Source organism: Paramisgurnus dabryanus, chromosome 4 (genome assembly GCF_030506205.2).
Source record: "Paramisgurnus dabryanus chromosome 4, PD_genome_1.1, whole genome shotgun sequence".
In the NCBI taxonomy this organism is placed as follows: domain Eukaryota; kingdom Metazoa; phylum Chordata; class Actinopteri; order Cypriniformes; family Cobitidae; genus Paramisgurnus; species Paramisgurnus dabryanus.
This window is the reverse complement of record NC_133340.1, coordinates 25,649,701-25,662,729: the sequence shown is the minus strand read 5'-3', so window position 1 is coordinate 25,662,729 and position 13,029 is coordinate 25,649,701. Positions and strand designations below refer to the sequence as shown.

Below are 13,029 nucleotides of genomic sequence, written 5' to 3'. Positions count from 1 at the left end.
AGAAAACCATCTCTCTTGCCACTCTCTTTCTGTTATGTCAACAACATGAGCTTGTGCAATGCATGTTTTCAGCTGGAATGACCTCGCTGGCTTGTGGCAATCTTATCTTCCCTTCAGCATGCAACTCTTCATTCAGAAAGGCCCATTCATACACATTTAACAGAGACACACACATAGACAACATTCTGGGATCCCAACAAGAAATATTCAGGCCTTGGTTGTTACATAAGATGCTAGCATTCATTTTACACATCAAATCCCTCCCCATGAGGTTTACCGGACACGCGTCAGATACAAGGAACATATGCATAAACTCATTACCGTCATGCATACAACAGAGTGGAGCAGTAAATTCTTCCCTCACTATATGCCCCGTAGCACTCATAGATGAGTTAAACTGCCCACTCAAGGTGACAAATGGGAATTCATCTTTGCGTATGACAGAGTGAGTTGCATCCAGAGTCTACCATAAACAACAATACCTGTCCCTCAAACATTATTTCTTCGAGAGGCAGTTTAGAGTATGCCTCTCGTTCAACATCAAGCAAAGCAAGTTCTTCATTGCATAGAGCGTTTCTTTCCCTTTCACACACATCAGAAAAAACAGAATTAGCAAGCAGATAATATGGCATTTGAACCGCAGAAAAAACAAGATTGGACTTACCCGCCTCCGTACGATGCTCCCCTTCCCCCTCCTGGCTTCAGTCGCCCCTTTCTTTACACACCGGCAGGTTTCCCGTGTTCCCTTGGGATTCCGGTGTCCCTTTAGTTTTCAGGAAATGGAAACATTGGTTTTTCAAATGTCCTTTCTGTCTGCAAAACCAGCAAACATTTTCTTTCGGATCTCCTCTTCTCTCATTCTCTCTGCTGCCCGTTCTCTCGGGAGCGTTGTCCTTGCGAAGAGAAATTGCGTTATGTTGTGGCTGTGCCCATTCTCCTATCTTGGCAAAAGCTGAAGATAGCTGTTTCTCTGGTGAACGGCTTCTCTGCTGTTTCCTTAGGCCTTGCCTCCCGTTCCGTCTTTATCTGAACATCATCTTTGTCCTCTTCAAAAGTGCTGTCAAGGATGTGGATGATCTCTGATTCTGGTCCACGTGGCAGTTCTTGCATCGGCGGTGGCGGGGGTGCAGAAGGTGGTGCTTGTCGTGCTGGCTGTTGTATCTGTGCGATTTGTTGAGCTGGTTGTTGTATCTGTGCGATTTGTTGAGCAGGTGGTGGTGGAGGGCGACGTTGTGGAGGGGGTTGGAGGTCATCGTCCAGAAGCGGTACCCTTGTGAATTGGAAATGTACCCCAGGTGGGGTACGTGCAGGTGCATAGGGAGGAGGGAAAAAAAAAGAAAGTTAGGTTCATCATGTAATGAATCTGATGTAGGAAAAACATTTGCTTAATGTTTAGCTCTGACTTAGTCTGAGTCAGTTCGTCCTTGGTCTTTATCTTACTCTGTGCTCTCATTTCTCTGCCATCCGCAATGATTTTTCCCTTAATAAAATGAGTGCTTTTACACTCAGTGTTCCTTTAGGAGGAAAATCATACCTTTTCTCCCAGATTTTACGCTTTCCAACGCCCCCGTGCCCTTTGATTTGATCACTCGAGCATACACGCCATTTTCCAGATCCATTGACTTTGTACTCCCTTTCGAATTACCCTGACCCATGGTCACGAACGAAATAACGCTTACCGTATTATCTATTCAGATGCCACCACAACGGTTCTTTTCCAGATTCCGTCAGCCTTGACTTCAGAACTGGTTGAGACTCTCCCTTCCCTTAGGCCTGGGGTACGGAGCCCGAGACCTCTTGTCTCAGGGGTGATCAGTCAGTCTCTCCCAAACCTGGAGTCTACAGCTGTGGAATCCGCATCCTCGTCGCCATTATTGTCGTGGAATTTTAGCCGCATCAAATAATACTCACTAAGAGTCAAAGTCCAGGATCACACAGACACACTGTCGACAGAATTTTCTTTGTCTGAATTTTATATATTCTGCAGAATAGGCTCTCACCCCCGTGGTGCTAGAAGTTTAAAAACCTAAGAGCCCCATTTACAAGGTTGAGCACATATTTATAGTAAGATACTGAAAAACACAGTCATCCCATCTCCGCCCATGATCCAAAGATTTCATCATAGTTCCAGCGTCACTTAGAAAATAAACCTTCAATTTATCAATGACTAAGAAACATATCAGTTGAAGCACATCTTGTCAAATAGAAGAAATTATTTTGTTCTCAGTGAAGCTCTACCGTTTACTGAGTTTTTCCACTTGTTCATCATTTGTTACTTATGTCATTCACTAGCCCCCCTTTATCTTATCTGGTAGGACTTTGCATAATGTTCTAGTCTTTGGACATTTTACTACTGAACAGATGGAAAGAACAGAAATCTTTCACTAGAACAGAAGAACAGGATTTTCCATTTAACAATTATAAGTTCATAAACTATAATTAAAAATAAAATAAAAAAATCTTCCACTACATGCTATCAAGTTTTATTCTCAGGGATCCAAACCGTTATGTTGCACCAACGTTTCTAACACAGTTAAGCACAGTTTATACTGCTGTGTCAAGGTTATGGCGTCACAAACCCTGGGTCGCGAAATTAAAAACTGGGTCGCCAGAAAGATTAAAAAAAATGTTACTAAAATAATGTATTCAATTTTATTATAAAAACTATAATAATTACAACACACTTGAATAAAAGCACAGTAAAAAATATCTTTTAAATACACAAAAGAAAAAATACTCCACCACTGTGTCACATGACCCATGTGCATGCGCAGCTTACTGTATTAAATTGCGCGTGATGGGACACAGCCATTTTTTAAATGATGCAAGGGGAAATAAAAACTCCTAAATAAAAATAAAAATGTGTTTGGTCTGATTTATTTATATATATATATATATATATATATATATATATACTTTGTGTTTGCTGCGCTTATTTGTTTAACTTGGCGTTATTACATTATGCACTTTCGGTTGCCATTGAGACTAAAGGATGCAGAATCATTATCGTGTTTTGGTGATTGTTATTGCCGTTTTAATCTAACGTTACTTGTCCCTGATAAGCGGACAAGTGTTGATGTCGAGCCCTGCAACGTGTTTTTAGACTTCTTCAGTAGGCTAGGTCCAATCTTTACGACTCCTCCGTTTTTTTCCATTATCATAATTAATGATTTTATGAATTGCAGTGAGGTTGATCTCATTTGTGCCCCCTGAAAAAATGAAATGCCCGTCCGTGAATTTGTGTCTGGCATCGGGTCTGCTCATTAGGTAATTTATATATACACACATACAGATGCACGCGTGCACGTTTCACCGGGATCACTCCACTCTGATGGCTTTCGGCCCCGCCCTGCTTTATGCTACTAAGAGGGGGGGTAGAGTGTGGGTCGCATAATTTTTATTTAAATTAGGGTCGCTCCTAAAAAAGTTTGAAAACCACTGACCAAGACAAAACTCCGCCTCCCGTGTCATTCTACACAGACCGCAAGCGTAGTGATTGGTCTGCAAGAACCCCTTCCTTAGGTCCAAAAAGTTGGTGATTTATAGCGTAACATGCTTTTCCGCTTCGAACGGTAAAAAATAAAAACAACAATGGATGTTGAGGAGCGATATTTTACAACTTAACAAAAGTCATCCGCCATCACTGCTGGTACTCCTAAAAACAACGTACACAACAAACCTTTGCTGCTTCGGCTTTTGGCTTGATTTTTTAGGTTACACAAGTAACATCCCCAGCCGATGTCTGCCCAGTGACCACCGACCGATTCCCTTTAATTTAAATCTCCGGGTCTGGCGCTAGCACTTTTAGCATAGCTTAGCATAATCCATTGAATCTGATTAGACCATTAGCATCGCACTCAAAAATAAGCAAAGAGTTTCGATATTTTTCCTATTTAAAACTTGACTTGACTCTTCTGTGGTAACATCGTGTACTAAGACTGACTGAAAATTGATATATGGCTAGGACTCTCATTCTGGTGTAATAATCAAGGACTTTGCTGCCGTAACATGGCTGCAGCAGGCGCAATGACATTACACAATGCCCGAAAATAGTCCCCTGCAATTGAAAGTAACCAAGGGGAATATTTTTGGGAGCTGCATAATATCATTGCGTCTGCTGCACACATTGAAAAAAATCACAACTTTTAATTTTCTGTCGGTCTTAGTACACGATGTAACTACAGAAGAGTCAAGTTTTAAATAGGTAAAATATCGAAACTCTTTGGTCATGTTTGAGCGCAATGCCAATGGTCTAATCAGATTCAATGGATTGTGCTAAGCTATGCTGAAGTGGTAGCGCCAGACCTGAAAATCAGATGGATGGATTCCAAAATCGTAAAAATCAAATGTTAACTCTAGAGGCGCTGGAAAATAAGCATATTTCCAAAAAAATTCAAGTGTCCCTTTAAATATATAGTATTTTTCTACCGGATTGCCGAACTCTGCCCAGTGACAACCATCCACTTCCTTTAACTTTTAATTTAAATTCAAACTAAATTTCACCACACAACAGTAACCAAAAATTTCACTGCATCTTGCATGTATCATGGCAAGTTGTCAAATGCATTTTTCGTCACGAGACCCACAAGAACCAATAAGATTTGAGATTATATTTTGAGAGAATTTGGGTGAACTGTTCCTTTAAATGCATGTCTGCTGTATAAGTTGAAAAATCTCAACTTTTAATTTGTTCTTACAGCAAGCTAAACACCCACAGAAGCTCTTTAAACCTGGAGAAGCCGTTTCAGCAAAGGTGGTTGGAATTAACCCCCACAGGAGCGGTCAGCTTTCCCTGTCACTCACAGGTAACCCATACACATTTATCATATTAAGTATAAATAATGGATGTTTTCTCTGGCTCTGTCTTTTAAATCATTGAGATCGTTGGTGGCGCTCATGCCACCGTGACGCACATCCGACCCTCCCTCGGGTGTCTTTAGCATTTCCTGTATGTGTTTGGTTACTGTAGGGACCTACAAGCTGGAGCAAGGATCGGTCGTCATGGGGATGGTTTGGAAAGTCGAGCATCACAAGGGACTGTTTGTCAAACTTCCGTTTGGGAATTCGGGGTTTGCGTCTTTGACGGATCTCTCTGACGCATACGCAGACAACCCGCTGGAGGCTTACAAAGAGGGACAAGTTATCCGGTGAGTCAAAACATGACCTAGTTAAGATGATTTATACATATGTGACCCTGTCTGTGAAATCTAGGCTGAAGACTGATCATCTAATTATGAGATGGCGAGCATCAAAGTTTGATTTCAAATCGATTTCAATCTTTGACACTCAGTTAATATGTAAATATATCAAGGTTGTGTCATCATAGGTTTTTGTCTAAGTTGAATATGTTTGTGTTTGTTTTGTTCAGGTGCTATATGATCGGGGAAGAAAAGGGACATTTCGATGTTTCACTACGTCCTTCTAGGTAACAAAATAAGATGAAATCTTACAAATGTTAATCGCTCAATCATTTTCTTGTATTGCATTAGAGTTGATGCCATTTTCTAGGTTCATTTACGGATTGATCAGTCCATATTTTACCCAACCACCGTTTGAAACAACCCAATATTTTTTTGCAGAGTAAATAAGGACCAGCAAATAAATGTTAAAGACCCAGAAATTGATTCTGTTGCTGACATACAAGAGGGCCAGATTATCAGAGGATATGTGAAAACCGTTGGGGATGAAGGCATATTTGTGAGGTAAAATAACACTACTTGGTCATTTTGTATAATGTTGTTTTAGTTTCCAAGTATTATATATTTTATTTTTTGTTTTAAAGGTTATCCAGGACCCTTGACGGAAGAGTACAGTTCCAACACGCTACAAAATACTTCATGAACGATCCTAAAATGATTTCCGAATACATTACCCAGAATGCTTTGATATCCGCCAAGGTTCTCAGGTACGCGTAGTGCAAATGTAAATATGTTTATATAATAGGGCTGCATGATATTTAAGGAAAATGTTATATGCATTTGCTTGTTAAATATTGCGATTTATGTTACAATAATGCTTTTAGTTTGTAAAAACGATATTACAATTAGGTTGTATTAGTAAACATTACTAAATGCATAAACAAACAATATAGTTCTACAACACTTCTAGTCATTCTGGTTAATGTTAGTTTGTGTCAAATCAGTATAATTATTTATGTTAATTACAATGTTTGATTAAAATAGATTATTAGTAAATGCCAAAATTAACATGAATTGAGATTAATAAATTCTGTAAAAGTATTGTTTGTTGATATTTCATGTTAGGTAATGCATTAAAGGGACACTCCACTTTTTTGAAAAATGCTCATTTTTCCATCTCCCCTAGAGTTAAACATTTAATTTTTACCGTTTGGGGATCCGTTACCATTTTGGAATCCATCTCCGGGTTATGTTACCACTTTTAGCATGGCTTAGCATAACCATTGAATCTGATTAGACCATTAGCATTGCGCATAAAAAAACCCCAAAGAGTTTGGATATTTTTCCTTTTTAAAACTTGACTCTTCTGTAGTTACATCTTGTACTAAGTCCGAAGGAAAATTACAAGTTTCGCTCTTTTAGGCAGATATTACTAGGAATTATGTTTTATACTGGAAAAGAAGTTACTCTGGTTTATGTGTGGTCTTGTAATTAGTATGCCATCATAAATACTGCAAATAAATGCATTTATAAATACTATAAATCTATGTAACACTGCATAGTACTGTAAAAATATAAAAAACTGGAATTAGGGCTGTCACAATGATTAAATAATCGTCTCATCGCAATTGTTTGACTCCATTGCGATGATTTCAGATCACCACAATGATTGCACATCTCTCTAAAAAACACAAGGGGGAGCTGCAGCACCTGTACAAATGGGACAGTATCAGATTACTTTTAAATTTGTGTTATGTGTATTAATATTTACTACCAGATAAACCTTGCAAAATATTTCATTTAAATAATCACAACAATGTGTGAAAATTATTTCATGAACAAACAAAAAAATGTATGAGGATTAAATGTCAAAGCCCTAAAACATGCAATTAATCGTCAAAGCCCTTAAACAGGCAATTAATCGCCATAACCGTCACAAATTATTAGACAATCAACTGTCAACCAAATTTTATAATCGTGACAGCCCTAACTGGAATCTTTATTTTCTTTGGTACATTTTCTAATTTTCTCGAAATGAAATGCATATTTCTGCTATATGACTGAAGCTTCCTGTTTCTGTCTGATTCAGTGTGAACACAGAGAACGTCCACGTACTCCTCTCACTTCTCACAGAGGACACTGGGAAACCAGATATTCTCCCAGAATCCCTTGAGCTGCCACTGCGTCTGATGGGGGAGGAGAAGGAAAAACACGACAAAAAAACAGTCAAGAGGAAGCGCACTTCCTCTGAGAGCCAGGTGTGTGTGTACTTTTGTGCCTGTGTTGTTAGTTAAAGGGACATATTATGCAAAATCCACTTTTCATAAATGTGTGTTAACAGTTAACCACCCTACAACTAAAAAAAATCTTTTTAATCCCCATTAAACCAAAGCAGTCTCATAAGACATGCTCTTTTGATTCTCTTATCAATGTGATGTCACACTAACAAAACCCCGCCCACAGTCACTGACTGACTGGTTAATTTTACCCAAAAACTTTTTTAAATGTGTTTGTTAGCCCGTTGTAGCTTAAATGCGCTGAATATACTATTGTCCCAGACTGAATTCACAGGAATCAAATCTATTTTTAACCATTTGCATTTAAAGGTAGACGCATTAAAGCAGCACTTTTTGGCTCCCGTCCAAATAGGGGCATTTCGGACATGCTAAACAAATGTTCTGTGTCGTATTTTGAGCCAAAACACCGGAGACTTATACTACATCTTGTAAAAATGGGCATAATATTTGCCCTTTGAGTTAAACGATGATCGAGCATTCTTTTTAATTGTTCTTAATGTCCCCCTCTATATTCAGTCGGTCCCATAAATGGAGATCTTGAAGTCCCCATGTTATCAAAATTTTTTTTTTTTTGCTTTTAGTATTACCGGAAGTATGTTGAACACAGAGGAAGTTATTTTGAAGTATGTTTTTAACAAAACAACCAAGTTCAGATCTGCGGCACCATTCATCTCCATAGTAGGAAAAATATTATGAAAGTGAATGGTGCCCCAGATCTGCTTTCATGAAGATGGTACTAAACTTGCGGTTTCATTCCACAGCAACAAGATAAAGATAAAGATGGACAAAAGGTAAAAAAGAAAAAGGTTTGTGTGGTGGAAAGTGTGGAAGAGACCACCACTGTGAAAAAGAAGGGGAAAAAGAAGAAAAGGAAAGGGAAGACGGACGACAGTGACAGCGGCGTCGAGGTGTTCTTCAGAGAAGATGACGAAACCGAGTCCAGTAAACCGTGTGAGGAGGTAAAGTTAATTTCGTCTTTTTTTAGACCTTGCACACGCGTGTGTTGTATCACGTGTGTCATGGCTTTTCCTCTGCTGGTTGTTTAGAAACAGAAGAGACCTGACTGCAAGGAACGGCTGAAGGGATTATCTGGTTTCTCCTGGGACTCCACGTTGAGCTCTTTAACACCTGCAGCCGTGGGAGACCATGCCCAGGGGTCCAGTGATGATGAGCAAGAAGACCAAAGCAAGGTGAGCTCACACACAAACTTGCTTTAAATTAAAAAGCTGATTTTAATACTTATTTTATTACTTTTAACTCTATGTGCAATGGTTGTAGGTTTGAATCCCAGCGAACACACATTTGGATAAGTGTCTGCTAAATCCAAACTCCTAGATTGATATTCACTAGGACGTGTTTTTATAACTGTATGTGCTGTAGTTACATCCCTGAATTGTGATTGGATGATTAGCTGTTGTCTTTAAAACGACCATTTTAAAGGAATAGTTCGGCCAAAAATGATATTAAACCCATGATTTACTCACCCCAAAGCCATCTTAGATGCATATGTCCATCATAATTTTTTTAGACAAACACATTTTCAGTTATTTTAGGAAATGTCTTATATCTTCCAGCTGCTAAACAGTTAAGTTACGACTTCCTTTATGTCCAAATGTGCATATATCCTTGCCCAAAGAAATCCAAATGGCTCCAGGATGATAAACAAAGGTTTTCTGAGGGTAATCCGCGTGGTGGTGTTGTAGAAATATCCATATTTAAAACTTTATAAACGAAAATAACTAGCTTCCGGTAGCGCCGCCATCTTAGACTCCTTTGTATTCAGGAGAGAGTAGTTGGGGGCGTGCACACCAAAGCTTTTACGCCCACGGCCAGCACATGTTTTCAATTGTTTCCAATGTAAGCTCAGTGTTTTTTAAATAAGCTAGCAGCTAGGGGTTTTTTTTTCGCGCTGAAAGCCAGCGCTCAGCAGTTTTTGCGCATTAAGCTCTGAGCCCCGAAAGTTGAAAGAGATTCAACTTTGGGTGAAATGCTACGCTCGCTAATGTCAGTTCTCACACGCCTGTCCAATCGGGGCGGGACAAGTATCACAACAACCAACCGACTCACAGCTCAAGTATCATAGCTACCAAAGCGCTCAACTGAAGAAAGCTGGTGCTAAGCTGAAAAAACAGCTGGCATTCGGCGTCCTCCAGGCGTTTTCAGCAGTGTAAAAAAGCTTTGATGTGTCTTGCCCCTTAGCCTAGTGTACGCACTTCACTTAGTGACGTATGACAAATTCGGAGGGCGGGGGCACAGGGAAACAGCAGAGAAACCTCTGTAAGCTGCGTACGCTCTTATCTTGAATGCGGACGCGACTAAGATATCTGCGTTACCGGAAGCGAGTTATTTTCGTTTATAAAGTTTTAAAGGTGACATAGAATGATTGAACGTGGTATTTATCCTTGTTCTGTGATGTGACATGTGACAAAAAAATGTTTGTTTGGGTCTGTAATCCCTTAGAAGCTTCCTAAAAACCTCTCTCAGATAGCTCTATTAGGGTGGGGGATTTTAAACAAGTGGTTTTGCACCTATTTGGCTCCCCCTACTGGCTTAACTTGCAATCTCATTACTGATTGGCTGACTTTGCTTCCATTTAAAAAAAATTAAGCCAATATTTTAAAGTGTGGGGGGGTAGTGAGATGCCTGTGATGTCATAAGCATCAGTTTTTCACATTGGGCCGTTTTCAGGCTGAAATTTCTTAAAGAGGAATTTCTATGAGACTGAGATGTTTAGCATGTTTAGCACTTTTTGTATGTTCGTGAATGCGGGTAGACTATTAATATTTAACAAAGACAAGGTAAAAATGGTTTTTCATTCTCTGTCCCCTTTAAATGTGGATATTACTACAACAAAATTGCACGGATTACCCTCAGAAGGCTTTTGTTTATCATCGTGGACTCGTTTGGATTTATTTTGTGAATGATAGATGCACATTTTTTGGACTTGAAGGACGTAGACCCCATAACTTATGATTAACTGAAAGATCTAAAACATTTTCTAAAATAACTGAAAATGTGTTCGTCATATGCATCTCGGCTTCGGGGTGAGTAAATCATGGGTTTAATTTCATTTTTGGCCGAACTATCCCTTTAATGTGCCAGTGTTGCTTAGCAACCATGACTTTATTCATATTGCTACTAATAATAAATCAGACATTTTATTAAACATGGACTGTTTTTGTCACATTCCTCTTGCTCATGTTGGTCCTAGAACCCTCTTTACCCATGGTAAAATCCTCATAACGCACACTTTTATAATTTATATATAACACTGTTATAATTAATATAATGTTTTTGTTATAATTAACTCATCCAATCAAAAGCAGGAGTTGTAACTCTTCTCTCTTTCTCTTTAGACCGTGAAGAAGTCCCGTAAAGAACTTCTGCAGGAGCAGCAGACCGCGGAGCAGCAACTCGGCAAGCTGGAGGCGGAGCTTATGGATCCGTCGGCACGGCCGGACAGCGCGGCTGCGTTTGAGCGCGTGCTCCTTTCATCCCCAGACAGCTCGCTCCTCTGGCTGCAGTACATGGCTTTTCATCTGCAGGCCACGCAGATCGAGCAGGCACGAGCCGTGGCGGAGAGAGCCCTTAAAACAATCTCCTTCAGGTATAAAAGGAGACTGGGATCGTACAGCTTTATCATACCGCTTTCCAGTATTGTACAAGTCATACGGACTGCTGTAGTATATTAAATTGATGTTTGTACTTAATATAATATAATATGCATGCATATAATAGAAGGTTCATTGCTGGCTCCAGGTCTCAGTCAGTGAATTATTTTTGTGTTTGTGCGTGCATGCATTTTAATTCAATTTGAGTTTCAAATTCAATTAGAATTTGTTCCACTAATTGAAATAAATGATTGTTTATGTAGAGAGGAGCAGGAGAAGCTGAACATATGGGTGGCTATGCTGAATCTGGAGAACATGTACGGCACAGAGGAGAGTTTGCAGAAGGTTTTCGAACGGGCCATTCAGTACTGCGAACCCCTGCCGGTGTACCAACAGCTGGCCGACATTTATGCCAATTCGAACAAGATCAAAGTGAGAATTATCTCTATTGAGTACTCGTACTGTATATTTTGGCTAGGAGTGTGTTGTGTTATGAATCTTCAGGCACATCACTTATGTGTGTGTATATATAAGTCAAGTCCTTATTTCATGTAAATGCCGATATTGGGTGTACAACGCTACTATGCACACAAGTATTATTTTTGCCTGTTAAAAAGCTATACCATATTAAATGAATTCATGCAATGGCATGAAATGGTAAATTTGAAATGGTAAAAATAAGCTTTCAGTGCAGATAATAAATAATACAGTGACAGATTGCTTATATGTGGCAAATTTCGAAAGGTGATAGAAAGTAGATGGTTTATAACAATGCGGATTGTAGATAAGACATTGTAACTGTGCTGTTTTATGTATTTGTGTAGGATGCGGAGAGTCTTTATAAAAGCATGGTGAAGCGCTTCAGGCAAGAGAAAGCCGTGTATCAGAGTTACGGCAACTTTCTGCTGCGTCAGGGCCAGAGCAATGCTGCCAATGCCCTCCTGCAGAGGGCGCTACAGAGCCTGTCCACCAAAGACCGTAAGTTTTAAAATGTTTGTATTATATATATTAATATCTTTCAAAATATGCGAAAAAATATGTTGTTGAAAATGCATTTTTAACGTATTTCAAAATATTTTTTTGTATATTTAAAATTAAATATATTTTTTGCCATATGGGTACAGCAGGCATAAGCATAACATCTTTTAGATTATCTCTATGAGCTCACGCATCTATTTTTGCTTCATTTCTAGATGTCGACTTGATCACCAAATTTGCACGTCTGGAGTTTCAGTATGGGAATACTGAGCGAGGCAAATCCATGTTCGAAAAAGTCCTCAGTACCTACCCCAAGCGCACTGACCTGTGGTCAGTGTTTATAGATCTGACGGTGAAGCATGGCTGTCAAAAGGAAGTGAGGTAAACATATCTGTCAGCTGATGTTACCCAAGTGAAAATAAGTTTGAGGATGTTACTGTATGTACGTAGTTTATAGAGGCAAAGGTTTTCTGCAACAGGTTGATCTGATCAAATCCTCTTAATCAGATTTGGTGTAATCCAGATTTCATTGTAAACGCAATTATACATTATCTGAAATATCTTCTTATTCATTTCAGAGAGCTTTTCGATCGTGTGATTCACCTGAGCGTGTCGGTGAAGAAGGTCAAGTTCTTCTTCAAGCGTTACCTGGAGTACGAGAAGAAAAATGGCACACCTGAGAGCATCCAGGCGGTCAAACAGAAAGCTCTCGAATATGTGGAGAGTAAAGGAGCAGAAGCCGCCAGCTAAAAACATCTGATCTTATTAATTATAAATACGATCAGAAACTTAACTGTAAAGGTTTTCTTTGTCTCCATATACACCTTTGGCTATTTTAGAGACACTTCTGTTTCACAAGTCTGGGCCAGATTTCCTTGCTCGTATTGAAATGGTCAAGACGTGCATTTTTTTTTTCATATCAGTGAATGAATTATGAATAGCTTAAGTGTTATCTATAATGTATATTATGCTTGATATGGTAAATCTGTTTTCACCTCTCATTGT

General features: G+C 39.2%; 1 protein-coding gene across 1 annotated transcript in view; it reads left to right on the top strand.

Annotated features, from left to right (window-relative positions):
• pdcd11 (programmed cell death 11) overlaps positions 1-13,025 on the top strand; it is a 32,694-nt gene extending 19,669 nt beyond the window's left edge. The window contains exons 24-36 of the mRNA XM_065295382.2: positions 4,700-4,805; positions 4,970-5,147; positions 5,369-5,425; positions 5,580-5,702; positions 5,783-5,905; positions 7,228-7,396; positions 8,197-8,394; positions 8,482-8,625; positions 10,792-11,042; positions 11,310-11,478; positions 11,871-12,024; positions 12,240-12,405; positions 12,603-13,025. Coding sequence (XP_065151454.2) covers positions 4,700-4,805; positions 4,970-5,147; positions 5,369-5,425; positions 5,580-5,702; positions 5,783-5,905; positions 7,228-7,396; positions 8,197-8,394; positions 8,482-8,625; positions 10,792-11,042; positions 11,310-11,478; positions 11,871-12,024; positions 12,240-12,405; positions 12,603-12,774 — 2,010 coding nt within the window. The 3' untranslated portion in view covers positions 12,775-13,025. The remainder of the gene's footprint in view (positions 1-4,699; positions 4,806-4,969; positions 5,148-5,368; positions 5,426-5,579; positions 5,703-5,782; positions 5,906-7,227; positions 7,397-8,196; positions 8,395-8,481; positions 8,626-10,791; positions 11,043-11,309; positions 11,479-11,870; positions 12,025-12,239; positions 12,406-12,602) is intronic.
• The last annotated feature ends 4 nt before the right edge of the window (positions 13,026-13,029 follow it).